The 15,198-nt window shown below is 29.3% G+C and overlaps 1 protein-coding gene across 1 annotated transcript in view; it reads left to right on the top strand.

Moving 5' to 3' along the window:
• The first annotated feature begins 959 nt into the window (after positions 1–959).
• Positions 960–15,198, top strand: part of shakB (Innexin family member shaking B) — a 63,714-nt gene continuing 49,475 nt past the window's right edge. Inside the window, exons 1-2 of the mRNA XM_076419375.1 lie at positions 960–1,190; positions 3,957–4,495. Coding sequence (XP_076275490.1) covers positions 4,133–4,495 — 363 coding nt within the window. The 5' untranslated portion in view covers positions 960–1,190; positions 3,957–4,132. The remainder of the gene's footprint in view (positions 1,191–3,956; positions 4,496–15,198) is intronic.

The following is a 15,198-nucleotide window of genomic DNA, read 5'->3' as shown; positions in this document are numbered from 1 at the left end:
CATAAACGGTGGTGGCGGTCGCCACATGTTTATGTATGTGTCACCCTCCCTACAAAAATCTAAACTTTTATATTATATTTTACACGTTAGATTAAAAGTTAAATCCAGTCCTCGAATACCTCATGGATGCACTCTTGGCCAATTTTGACCAAAAATCCAACCTTAACAATCCTGATAGCGAGGTCATCTAACTGCTTATCCGAATTACCAATAGTGTTGGCTCTGGGCTTAGTATACATTAGGTGAAAGATCAGTAAAAATCGTTATTTTATACTAAATAGATTTTCATTACTTCAGATTTTGCACAAATTTACCAACATCAAATATAAAATTACTTGGATGTTTTCAGAGGGTCTGCATTTTCCGACACCTTTAGCCATTGCCTATTTATCACCTTTACTGCTAGAGATATATCTAAGGTATCTTCATGTCAAGTATTGTTCTGGAATGTTTGTATCATTTTGATTCTGGATATTTTGGCTTCTCATCAAATAAAATAAAAAGCCTGTATAGGATTCTGAATTTGCTTCTAGATAATTATTTATTGTCATATTATTAATATTTATTAATAGTCCATAAAGTTGCAAGTAGGTGATATATTTCCTCTTGTTAATTATATAGATGTCTGTATGAATTTTTATTAACACTCAATTAAATTAACCAAGTAAATTTAACTTACCAGTTGATACTTTATCGTATTAAAAAGTAGTTTAAGTAAGTTTAAGTAGAAGTGTTTCTTAACTAGCATTACTTAAAAAGTAGTTAGTATATGATGCTTCCAAAGAAGCAAATTTCTTTTAAAAGGAAATAATCGTACCTCGGTATAGCTAAATTCTTCTAGATATCTACGATAATGGTAGTTCAAGTAATCATTTTGAAGAAATTTGAAAAATACGGTTCTGGTCAGCTTACCTCCACCAGTTAAAAATACTTCTCGGCTGTTTCATGTTGCCGCTCTCTGAGATCCGAAATAGCCAGCGTCTCGACGCGGATCGCGGCTCGGAGCGCCTCCGTCCCGACGCCCAATTAGTGGATGCGAGCGACGTCGTCGAGACAGACCTGCGGAACGCGAAGAAGTACACGTGCGATAACACGTGGCGGTTGTTGATGTCGATCTGGTTTATTGTAACAGTGTTGTAGGCTCGGATCCTCTCTGGTGGTGTCCGGTTTATCATTTGCCTGTATCTGTGGTGTGTAATAACGCGAAACATCTGGAAATCTTGTTGATTTTCATTTCCTGTTCTTTTCAGTATTGTTGTCCAAAGCTTGCTTCAATGAAACTTATCGTTTAACATCTTAATATTTTGTGGAAAATTGTCACAGATAAACATATTTGGGTGAATAAAATTATTTCAAATGTGAATTTACCAAAATTGGTAAATTTCTTAAAATCTTCTGCCAATACCTCATAAATACTTGTGGAGGTTAACATTATGAGTTCTCGATTGGTAATAGATTAAAATTTAATGTCTAGATACAAAAATGTTTCAAATACTCTTATGTAGTATTTTGAGAAATCTAAATTTTTAATAACGTTAAATTACTATTTTTAATAACGTTAGAGTTTTAATAATTGTTGTTAATATTTTAATTATTATTTGAACAATAATTTTATTATAGCTTAATATTATGTGCAAATTTGCTAATATGTTGAAATTTTGCTCTATAGTGCTAATAGATTACAAGTTAAATTAAGCTGAAAATAAGTTAAGATGATGAATATTAGGTCTTAACATAAGTTTACAGTAATTTTTGAAAACACAAAAATCCATGGCTGAATATGATGTCGTTTTGGTATACTCATGAAATGTAAAGAGCTATGCTACGCGCTAGATATACTTCTAGTACATAACTAATTCTATACTAAATATGACAAAAATACAAACTCGTGATGTTTCCATAATTTTTTATAAGATTTTATTATCATCTTTTTTATAAAATGATATATAATTTTGTTGACACAACACAAAAGTTTTATTTCCACTCTCTCGTCTATTTTATATTTGTCTTTAACGCAAAAGAAAACTGATTGCATTTTCGAACAATGTATACCGTAATATATAGACATTTTGAGTTAATAATTTTATTCAATTAAATGGATAAGTCGCTTTTTTCAAATTAATTAAAAAATTATTGTTAAATTAAAAATAATTGTTAATTTCACTGGATTATCAAAGTTTCGTAAATGATATGTCGATAAGATGAGATTTCATATCAATTTCAAAATGTACCAATTGCTTCTGCTAATTGGACAAAGAGATCCCATCAAGAATATTCAACTTATCCATCGGTACAGATGAAAGACATGATTTTCAAAGGTGTCCAGTGAATCGAATCTCAGCCTCTTCCTTCACTTCGCAAGTCCAACGTTCATCTTAAACGCTTGTAATTATTAATTTTCGGACTTTTTCAGATGACCATCGACACCCTCAATGCTTATCGATACTTTTCGTTTTGAGATATATATTTGGGATGGATATACTTTGAAATGTTTTTTAAATTTAAGTAGGAATAGTAAATATTTCGAAAAATTGCGCTTTGTTAATCCGTAGTTCAACATGGTGTGGGGGAAAAATGCTGTTTATGCAATAATGGACAGAATTTTTTACAATATAAAATAAATTTAGAAATACATTATTACATAGCATATTTTATTTTAACATATTTCATTATGTTGAAATAATTTATATTAAAAACTTATTTATTTTGGACATTTATTTTAAAATATTGATTGTTATCATATATAATTTATTTACTTACATATAAATTACCTTATAATATAGTTAACATCATAAGAAATTATTTAGACCATAACAAATACAACACCTATATTAAGATTCCCATTAATTTTGTTTTATTTTCTTCTAAAACCAATTTAAACCATTAACATTCTCAGACGGCTCCAAGATCTTTAGATTCACTCAAACAAGATTTTATGTTTTCACCTGAATGTCACGATAATATATGTTTCTTTTAAGGGTTTTAATAAATGACGACGTGTTATAATGTTAGGATATAAATGTCAAAGTAACGGTAAGAAGTATAAATACAATCAATCTCATGTGGCAAAGTTTCAAACAAAAGAATTACTGAATAAATTAAGATGTTTTTCTTGACGTAATACATTACTATGTATTATATTCCCAAAGGTGTTTAAAAAGTTTTGTGATGAATTAAAAATAAAATGAAGAATCTTTGATCATTTTTGAAGTTTATACTATATCTTTTGTTGACTGCTTTTTATCATATAAATAGTATTGCATCTGTGATTATATATGATTATTATATCATTACTACTTCTCATTATTATTATACTATTGTTTAGAAACAACTATCAACTATTGCTTCAGTTCAATTGTTGATTTTAAAAACAAAACCTTTGAGCTCTCATAATTTAACAATGATTAAATTGCTCAGTGTTATCTTTATACGATTACACCTCCTGTTTCCCTATATTCAATTGTCAATGAATTTCATAGCCATCTCTACAAAACTAAATATTTTATATATCTTATGGCCTATGCTTCAGCGTTTTTTGTAATGCTTTTATACTTAGAACGACATTCTCGAAACATCATGTTAACAACCAATATTTTGTGTCCTTATAATAGACATCAATGAGCAGTTTTAATTATCCTATTGAGTTGACGTTGACACATGTTTAGTTGTAGGCCTGTATTTATATAGATCACTTTAACAATAATTCCAACCCATCTATTTTTAGTTTGTCTATATATATTCTACTCATTTTCATCATGTTTTCAAAAGATTTTTTTATTATAAAGTCTCAGGACATTTAACAATATAAGCCATTCCAATTTGGAGCATTTGTTCCTATTACAGTCTAAATTCAAAATAAAGACATATTATTATTGTAATTAGCATCATCTAAGATTCATTGAAGCAAATTTTATAAGCTACAAACAGCTTAGATTGATATAATTTTTGTAATTTAGAATAATGCGCAACATACTACCGTTAAGCAGCAATACTGAGAAGGATCTAACTGATCAAGAACACAGTTTTCCTTCAATACAACCTTGATTATGTGCAAGAAACTCGAACACCATTATGTCAAAAAGCGAACAAACAATCGAAAACTGCCGAACACCTGAAGATCTCTTGAGGCAAGATGTTGGATATCTTCAGAGGACTGAAATCGTTGCTGAAAGTCAGTGCTATACACATAGATTCGCCCATATTTCGCCTTCATTACTCGATAACCGTATCGATACTCATTGCTTTTTCATTGATTGTAACCACCCGACAATATGTAGGTAACCCTATAGATTGCATTCATACCAAAGAGATACCAGAAGATGTCTTCAATACGTTTTGTTGGATCCACTCGACTTTCACAGTTTCGACCAATAAACAGGAACCATATGCAAGAATGTATTTGCCAGGTAGTCCTGGAATAAGGACCACTCACGACGATAAAGAGAAGAAAGTGTACAAGTATTACCAGTGGGTCAGTTTCTGCTTATTTTTTCAAGTGAGTCAAATCTTATTTTCTTTGTATTTCGGTAGTTTTAAATTAACTATATCTTTTAATTAGTAAGTACTATTTTGATAAAAAAATTCCGGTTTACTGCAAACCAAATATAATTTAACTTTTTTTTGTTTGACGTTATTTTTCAATGTTTTTGTCCAAACATTCCAAATAATTACGGTTCCTAGTTGGTTATGTAGAGTTATTTTCACCAAATTTAATCCATAAAGTTCAAGTATCATTTTTTGGCTACAACGTATTTAACTCAACGTTTTTTCAATATCAAAATTAACTCCAATCCGAGTCCTGTTACTCGTTTTTTTTTATTTAAAGAATAGAAGAAGGACTTAAGAAGGAGCTATTTCTCTCTAATAAGATGCACTATCCTGGAAAAAATCCATTTCTTATTGAGTTTTGACACCATGCAAAAAAATCACTAACAACCAGATTCTTGCGTTACGTTTTTAATTACTGTAATACTTGTTATATTCAGTACAAATCATAACTAGCACTATTTTCACTAAAGGGTCAACACTTCGACTAGACGGACACTCATGTAATAACATTTAATAAAATTGGAAATATTAAATAATAAATATTATTATTTATTGTAATTATCGGATTATTATTCTAAACAAAAACATAAAACATTGAAGAATTTTCCGTATATATATACAAAACTTTGGCAAATTTCTTTCATTGATCAAAATGTGCGTAGACAGGTTTTGTGAAGTGTGCTGAAACAACATGTGTATACATGTGTGTACTAAGAGGCTAGTGAGTCAAGCTTCCATGACCTCTAAATACCTTTAATTTGTCTATATTCACCAAAAAACTAAAATTTTTATGTACACAAAAACTTCCCATATGGGATCTATTTATATTTGATAACTGAGAGTTTTAGGGGAATAATGGTTACTATTTTAAAAGTCTTTGTTAATTCGTAATTCAATGTGAATGTATATAGAGTAATTTATATAATATATTATAAGATACTACGTTCAATGACAAAATGTTGAAAAACGAAAAATTTTCTGATTATTTTCTGATTTTGATTATTATCTTACGGTTAAACATGATAATTAATGATCTTCTAAAACCAGGTGTTGTGATGAAAATATAAAAATCCACAAAATAGTTGAAGAACTGTATACTAATCGAATATTATAGATGAGTAATAATCTAATCTACTGATAAATCAAACATTAATTTGTCTTTATTTTACATTTATTTTTCCAATTACATTTACCAAAAGATAAAGGAAATTTAAGTGACACTTGCGGTAGGTCTTGCATTTGATCATATTGGATCAGAGACAAAAATACATCGATTGACAAAACACCATTTCAGTACAAAAAGATTTCTAACGAATAAACCTTGATCTACTATAATACATATAAAATCAAAAATGATTAGCTCATTGTAGGGCCGATAAAAATTGTCTAAACTATCATATTCAATATAACATCTTAGACAAATAGCTGAGAAGATCGAACTCAAACGTTAGAAAAATTGTATTGGTTAGCCGAAAGATATTAACAACTTGACCTAAGATTAAAGAAATGTATTGATCGGACTAGTACTTTAACGCAAAAAAAATATCAAAAGGAAGTTCTTCGACTAATTATTAATGCTTATTGCTACGCAACCAAAGAAGACGAACTAGAACATGATAAATCTAGAAATCAAAGAGATTCACGGAGACCAAACCCCACGAACTTGTTTAGCGTGTAAGAGTTACTATTGGCTTTAGCTCGAGTTACTCTAGCTTTATTAATTTGGGAACAAATATATATATATATATATATATATATATATATATATATATATATATATATAGAGAGAGAGAGAGAGAGAGAGAGAGAGAGAGAGAGAGAGAGAGAGAGAGAACTTAAAATGATATATATTCCAGAGTCCTATATTATTCTTTATTTTTCCATAATTAAGAAGTTGCTATATAATAGTAGATATATTTCCATTTTAACCTTGAAACTTTATAAAAATTCAGTTGTTTTCATATTGTTCCAGAAATATTGTCCATCATTTTCAGTTGATGCAACATAAACCTATACACATTTTTCCAATTACGAAAATTTTGAAAATAGGTCGCACCTAAAAATAAAAACCATCGGATCTGAGTGAGAAAATCTGAATCGATGGAAATTAATACACAGGTAGATCGATTAGTTTTAACTGTAATTGAAATGGGTCAGTTGTTTCAATATATCTAAAAATTAATGAGTTAATTAATTTTATAAACTTCGAGACGCTCTTGTTACGGAGAGGTGTTTATTTATATGACAATTTTCCAACAATAATTTGTATATAAAGTAATAATAAAACAAATATCGTTGATTCATATCAGATAAACGAAAACAAATGAGGCATGGCACTTTCCCAACAAATCACGGATGATGTTACGAAGAATCGGGAGAGAAATTGAATTTATTTTTTCGCCAAACATTTGAACTTTATTTAAAGCTGAATGGTATAAAATACATTCGTTATTTCCTATTTATTTTTAGATTCGTGCTAAATTTAATTTAACGCTTTTTTCCTTGCTTATTTTAAATGCATATCATTTATATTGGCTTAACTATATTTTTTTTGGTTTGACAGTTAAAATTTGTTACACAGGTTTTTGTGGGCGAGCTAGTGACATCTTAATATTATATATTTATATAAGTATAGACATACGACTTATCACATTTAATAACTACAAAGCATTAATCCTTAATACTTCAATCATTTATAATATTCTGTATGAGTATGAATTGGCTATATATATTTTGTTTTTATAATAATAACGTTATTTTAAACACAAAATTTTCCCCTCATTTCTCGTTCTTGTTTTATCGATTCATTGTTCATTATAATTAACATGTGATAGTACCAGATGGGCTGATAGGGTATGTTTATTAATATAGTACTACTCTTCAATTATATGGAAATAAATTCAAATTAAAATACTTAAAAAACTTAAAATTCAACCTGTTGTTGCCACTTGTTAGATAAAATATTGGGCAACTATAATTAAAAATGAAGTAGAATATTCCTCTTCGGTGCGATGATTTATAATTTTCATCATTCTATATTGTGACAGTTTACTACTATAAAATAACATGGCTGCTATTATGTTACATACATAATAGCAAAAAACAATATTTCATCAAAAAAATAAATTAAAGTTGTTCTGAATTCTTGAACTAATTATAATTATTTTAAATTATTAAGATATGCAATAAGCATATAAATATACAATATTAGTCTTAGTTTTGTATTTACTGGTATGATTTAGATGATTTGTTACATGACATGATTTCATAATTGGTGATAGAATGATGAGTAATCAATTTATGTTACCAATTATATAATTATATTTATAATATAGCTCAAATTATATGAAGCCAAACAATTAAAAGGGGCAATCCTTTATAAAGTAACTAAATTCTTAATCTTTTTCACCCATGTTTCGACAGTCATGCGAGTCGACTGCACACGATGAACCTGCTCGTTTTACCTGTTATGGAGTTTGTATTTTGGCATGCGGATGGTATAATATTTATTGACTACCTTGAAAAAGGAAGGACCGTCAACTGCGACTATTACATGGCGTTACTGGACCGTTTAAAGGGCGAAATCGCCGAAAAACGGCCGCATTTGAAGAAAAAGAAAGTGCTGCTTCACCAAGACAATGCACCGTGTCATAAGTTGGTGAAAACAATGGCAAAAATCCATGAATTGGGTTTCGAATTGCTTCCTCATCCACCGTATCCTCCAGATCTGGTCACCAGCATCTATTTCCTGTTCTTAGATCTCAAAGGAATGCTCGTTGGGAAGAAATTTTCATCGAATGAATATGTGATCGCCGAAACTGAGGTCTGTTTTGAAGCAGCTACTACAAAAATGTTATCAAAAAGTTGAAGGGTCGCTATAATCAGTGTACCATTCTTGAAGATTTCAATGTTTTGATATGAGTTAGAGCTCTAAGTGCGTTTGTATTATATCCTCTGGCGGCCTAATCCACGTAAATAACAATTGTATATCTTAGTAATATATTTTACTTTCACTAGAGAGCATGTTACGTTATGTGTCTTATCGAGTTCGAATCCAAACCGAAGGTGTTATTAACAATTCCTGTTCCCAGAATGAATTACAATGTATCTGCAATAAATTATTAATAAATGTTATGAGTAATCAAACCTAATTAATTGTTATTCCAACATATACCGTTTTCTATCATATATATATATATATATATATATATATATATATATATATATATATATATATATATATATATATATATATATATATATATATATATATATATATATTCTTTTGTTGTCATAACACTATTTTTATCATCATCTTTCAATGAGTGACCTTTGGGTATATTGATCCCATTCCCAAAAGTAATACCCGGAATTTCCATTTGGCCTCTTCGATACTTTTCAGACTAACAGTTTTCTTTGAAATAATTATATTAAACTATGTTTGTATTGAAAAACTACTCACTGATTTTATACATTTCAGATTTTCTAATCTCTGAAAGAGCTCAACATCAAGCTGATCTTGATTTGTCATCCGCTTTATATAAGGTCGGTTTTTTTCGGTAAATTATAGATCATATTTTTAAGTTTTTGAGATGTTTCAAAGACCGTGTCCATAATAATATTCAGTGCAGCTGTAACGTGCTAAAAAATATTTTGGATAAAAATTGCAGCAAATTAATATTTAACAGTAAAAATGCTTACTTCTAATGAATTTTACTCTATTATCTCATTTCTGTTCACAGTTACTGATTAGAGACGTATTCTGTTCTGTCTGGCTTGACAATTTTCAATCAGAATAATAATAAGCAGCGATTTGAAATTTATCAAAAAAGAACAAAGCAAAACATTAAAATAACGTTTGCCTGTTACTAACTCCTTATCACTATTGTTTTGAAGAACTTTGTATACGTTTGACAACCGGGCGATTTTGACAGGCTAGTTCGAACGTGTAACCGAACGTGTATTGAAATGAACGGAACATTGTCTAATTCTAAAACGAATTTACAAATTGCGGCAGGCAATACATTAAACATCTTGATGACGAATATACAAAAAAACTTTGGATAGGCTATAGGTCTATGAGGGTACAGATTAAAGATATTTAAAAGAATCTTCACAAAAGTTTTATTACCTAATTTACGCTTTGCAATATTTAACAATATTATTAACAACATTTTTTGCAGATATAACATTTTTATTCATGTTTATTTATTTATTCAATGTAAAGCAAATATGTAGAACTGTTGTGATATAGTTTTCATCGTCAGATATGTTTCATCAAACTATTTGTTGCTATGCCATTATAATAACAATAAATCGGTAGTCTCTTTTGTGCCTCGGTCAATCAGACAAGTGTCCAGTAATGTTTCTTAAAATAAAATATTTTAACTGAAGTAAAAGTACGTATTCATCCACACAAATATCAAAGCTTATATTTCACCGTGTATATGTCTCGATGTGGTCCAGCGTGAATATAAAATAAGATTAAATTTTAAACAAATGACTGAAAGAACGTACATGTCGTACACATATAACTGTCACCTAAATCCTTTTTAATAGACAGTCACGCCTTCTGCAGATTATTTCAGGTCATTTAAATTGAGTCCGATCCGCCCAATAAATATACTAAATAAATTTCACCGATATTAAAATATTCTATTTTTACTATTGGCTGTATATAAATAGAGATAAAGAAATATTTGGAGAAAGCATTGAATACAGCTGAATGTATTGTTTTGGAATTTGAAAAGGTAGTAAAACTATATTTAAGTCGTAAATTCACAAAGTGGAATATTTTTTCCTTACAATGGGGCAACCTACATCAGATATAGTTATATAAACATATTTGCATATAGTATCAATCTGTTTCTAAAACTGTTTATCGATAGGAAATTTTTGTAGAATTGTGCTCTCAATGTCGGTTTGTTTCAATCAAACTAAATGAAACTAGGCTATGCAGATGGCATAGCAAACAAGAACAGGAGGGCTCTTTCAAAATATTTTGAAACAAAATAAATTACTTCTTGAATAATTTATAGAATACATCTTCTTGATAAGTTAGGTTTTAATGAACATTAATAGAATTAGAATCAGACCGAGCATATTTATATAAGAGCATAAACTAGATCTATCCCCTAACCAACTTATATTATTAGAATAAATGAGAGTTATTGTGACTTGTTCTCAGTTTGTGGTTATCCAACCCCCTTTGTACTTGTTATTCCTCGCTCCAACATTGTTTAATGATAATTTTAGTTGCATACATAGATTGTGATATTTTTTTTCATTTTCAGATACATTTACAGTAAACAATATATTTTATATATTCTTCTAATATATTTCCCCATCCCTCCAGCGACTTATTGATCCCATACGCGAAAAGCGATGTTGGTTTGGACAAAAACCTGATCCATTTTCCCACTTCTTCAAAGAAAAATGCACCATGCACCACGCAAATTATGTTGCATATGTTTGAACAAGCGATATTACGTGATTAAACCTGCGTGTAGTCGCCCATAAATTGTGAGTCTTGTTGACGACCCATTATATTTTAACAACACATTTAAATTCAGAGTTCTATTTCTTCCAGATGAGTTTCTAAACGAGCAAATCAAATATAAATCAAAAAAAGCCATATTTACTTAATGAAAATATTAAATCATAATTTCATCTATTTCTTTACCTAAAATAACCATTTTATATTTAGTATTATTGTATTCAGTGTATACAAACATTTAATATCAAAATTTGAAGTGAAATGTTCAGTGTTCATTACTTTGTACTATCGAACAATTCTGCTGCCGAAGCCAATCAAATACATCTAGAAACTTTTGATTATGCTGCTACGTTATATCTTATTTGTCAGTTTCTGTTTCAACGATTTAAAAGTGGTTATTTTGATGGCTGATGGCAAAAATGGCTGCCTTACATGTATTGACTGTAAATGCTATTTTCAACCATTGACGGCTTTGTTCAAAGGCAAAAAAGAAAATATTTCTAGAATATATTTTGACTGGCTATAAAAAGTGAATCGCCTATGTCAATATTAAACATAAAAAGTCTAGGGCTAATCCGGACGAATCATCCCAATGCCACCAAAGCAGAATAGTCTTATTGTGAATACGGTACTGCGAATACGAGCTGCTAAAATCAACTGAAACTATCCAGCGACGTCGATTGAACAAAATCAACGATGTGTCGGTGAAAAGAAGACTAGCATGGGGAGTAACAAACACAAAGTCATCTTCTTACATGACAACGCAGGCCACAAGCGGCAAAAGTTGTGAAAAATATATTATATTGTATGAACTCATCGAACGTAGCGTAACTATTAAGATTGATGCAGCATGATGCGGGAGAACATAGTATAAGAATATACTTGCAGTATATATGTATCAGAATAAAATTGTAAAAATATTTAAAAAAGGCAATAATATAAAATTCTGCAAAGTTGGTTGAGAAAATGTAGGTAAGACCGGATGGTTTCTGGAATAGTCTGTGGATAAATAAAGCTGAAGACTACAATTCAAAGCCCATATTAAGCATAAGCCTAGTAATGATAAACAAAACTTTAAACTATGAAAAAATATTTTTTTTAAGATATTTTTTTAAAATACAATCTAAAGGTTTTTAGATATGATGTAAATATGATCACAAAGTATATTGAAATATTATACTGAATAATTAAAATAAATAATTTAAATAATACTGTTATTTGCCAGTATATATATATATATATATATATATATATATATATATATATATATATATATATGAGTCATTTGGAAGTCAACTAATGAACTAAATAATCTAAAAAGCTCTTTTTAATCCACATTTTTGACTCTTGGCACTGTTACATATAATTTCTTTCGTCCTAATATAGGGAGCTTATTAAAATAAGCCAATATTCATTTGGCAACTAATTATCAGAGCATATCATCAGTATATAAGATCTTGTTATTTGCTTTAATGTGTTTTATTCAAGAAGTCGAAATATATTTCGGATAAACCGCAATGTTATATTTTAAATATTACTGTCACAAAGACTGACCAAGTTAAAATACTCGGAAATATTTCGAGTCAAGAAATAAATCCTATAATATTTAGAGCATATCCTTTCTTTCTCTTTTTTCTGTAGCATTTGTTGTCGACGTTTGGTGTCAGTTGTAATATCTAGAGTAACTATACTATATCTGGTCTGATATAGTATAATTTATATGCAAATTTATATTCTAAAATCTTATCCAAAACTCTTATAAATATAATGTGTACATTTAATAGTAGATGAGTTAGGACCAAGGTTCGCAAGACGTACTTGTATATTTGTTCATTGTTAATCAGTTATTCCACTTTGACAAGACCTGACTAATATCCGATCTCCTAGACCTGACTCCTATCTGTCTTCCCGAAATTATTATAGATTATTATAGAAATAATAATAGATATATATATATATATATATATATATATATATATATATATATATATAAATGAAATATAAATACGTGGACACAGTCGATTTACCTATTTCATTTTTGTAGGCCCATCTCCGTTAAAAGTTTTAGGAATCTTGAAATCTTGAATATTGAAATTTTGTTTTCTAAAAATAAATTCTTACTTCGTAATTTGTCTAGAGTATTTGCTTTATTTGTCTTAAAATCATCGCCTATATTTTATTGGACTTATAGAAAGGACTTTACTATTGGAAAGGTTTTTCTGATGTTTCTTAAATAGATGATATGATTTCAACACATTTTTTATATCGTTACATTGTTAGTAGTCGTTACTGAATAACCTACTTTTTTCTTATTAACTTTATTTCTATAATAATATAATAATAATATAACTTTATTTATATAATTTCCAAGTATATTTAGAAAAGCTATTCTATACAGTAATAATATTTATGTATAATTAACCCTTATATTTTTCTGATAAATACGCTTTACTGCACTAAATAAGATCAAATTGTTTAATTCGTCTAAGCCTACTCGACTATTATCCTAAAGTTAACATGAGAACGAAAAAGTCTTGGCGATTCTCTTGCTTTTCTGAGAGACAGTCGGTACATGAATATATCGGTGTAAGTAACCATCCTATATTATCTGCGTGCATACGATGTCCAAGTTATAGGCAGTGGTTTGCTTGTGTTAGTATTTACACTCCATATCTGGGTTACCAGTTACATATAGTTTCAGTCCAGCTAGCTACGTGCTATGTTGGGTTACTTCTTCGCTAATATTTCCAATAGTTAGTATAGTACTATCACCAATAAATGTAACCAAATACCCAATTCCTGTGTTACACCCGCTTTAGTTTGTTATATTTATGGTTTCCTCTTGTTTCAATCAATAGCGTCTGTAATTCTTTGCACCTTGTTAATTGTCGAATGTTTGTTTTGGAGTACATGTATTAGATTGTTTGTCTATTACTGGTTTTAGTCTTTTCAACACGAGGTTTTCAAAAACTATAGCGACTATCGGTAGCAATAAAGTAGATCTGTAGGATTTTAATTGATTTGGACATTCTTCTGTTTTTTTTTTGGACCATATACATTTCAGCTATTTTCCAAACGTATGGGGCAAAATTTAATCAAAATACTGATAGATATACAAAATAAATATATTTAAACAAAATGCTTTTAAAAAAATATTTATCAATGTCAATCAAATTGATGAGTTATAATTTCCATTCTTAGTAAAATTTTATCAAATTATAAAAATATATTTTACTAAATTATATTATATTATTAAATTATAGCTATGCTTCAGTTGATGTCAGTTTCTGTAATTTCGGAGCTTCTTGCAATGCTCAAAAGTTTATTTTTGACATTCGTCACTATTATTTTATATTCATTACGTTGCTTGATATGAGGAAATTTGCCGCCGAAGTCAATAAAAACACTTTTAGAAACTTATGGTGATACTACTCCGCCATATCCCCATTGTCGTTTTTTTTTGTTTGAGGATCCAAAAGCAGTGATTTTAATGTCAAGAACTAAGCAACTAGAGGACCAAAAAAATTTTGAAGACAATTAGTGGCAAGACTTATTGATGAAAATTCGGCTCAAAGAACTCAGTGTACCACCAGGCATGACTGTGTTGCTAACCACCCAATGAATTATCATGTACTTAGATCGATGTAGTGCATCGCGGCTCATGCTTTTTGGATTTATACATTAAGAATATTTGTTGCTTCTATTAAGTAACACATTTATTGGCAGCTGTCAATATTTACCGAGCACACGCTGAGTTTCAAAATTACTTCGAAATAATTTCCAATAAACAAATAATGTTTTTTAATTAACACTTTTTTGAAATATTTCTTTATAGAACTGCAATGAAGTATAGTATAAAGTATCTTGGTCAAATATAGTAAGGATCGATGGGGTGCAAAGATAGGCTTGCAATAAAATATCAAACCGACTAGTAATCCAACTCTGTTAAAATAAAGTTCTACGATTAATTACTAATGCATATCGCTATGTAACCAACGAAGAGCTACATGGTAATTTCGAAATCAAATGGACTTACAAAGTGTTCCAAGATTTTGCCTTGAATCATGAAAAAAGTGTACTAAATCACAACAATGTGGAATCAATACAACTACTGGAAAACACTTAGAAAATCAAAACACTGAAGCGAACCAACG

Source organism: Rhynchophorus ferrugineus, unplaced genomic scaffold (assembly GCF_030347505.1).
Source record: "Rhynchophorus ferrugineus isolate W39M unplaced genomic scaffold, kcgeb_rfMv2 rfM1, whole genome shotgun sequence".
Taxonomy (NCBI): domain Eukaryota; kingdom Metazoa; phylum Arthropoda; class Insecta; order Coleoptera; family Curculionidae; genus Rhynchophorus; species Rhynchophorus ferrugineus.
This window is presented reverse-complemented; position numbering and strand designations above follow the sequence as displayed.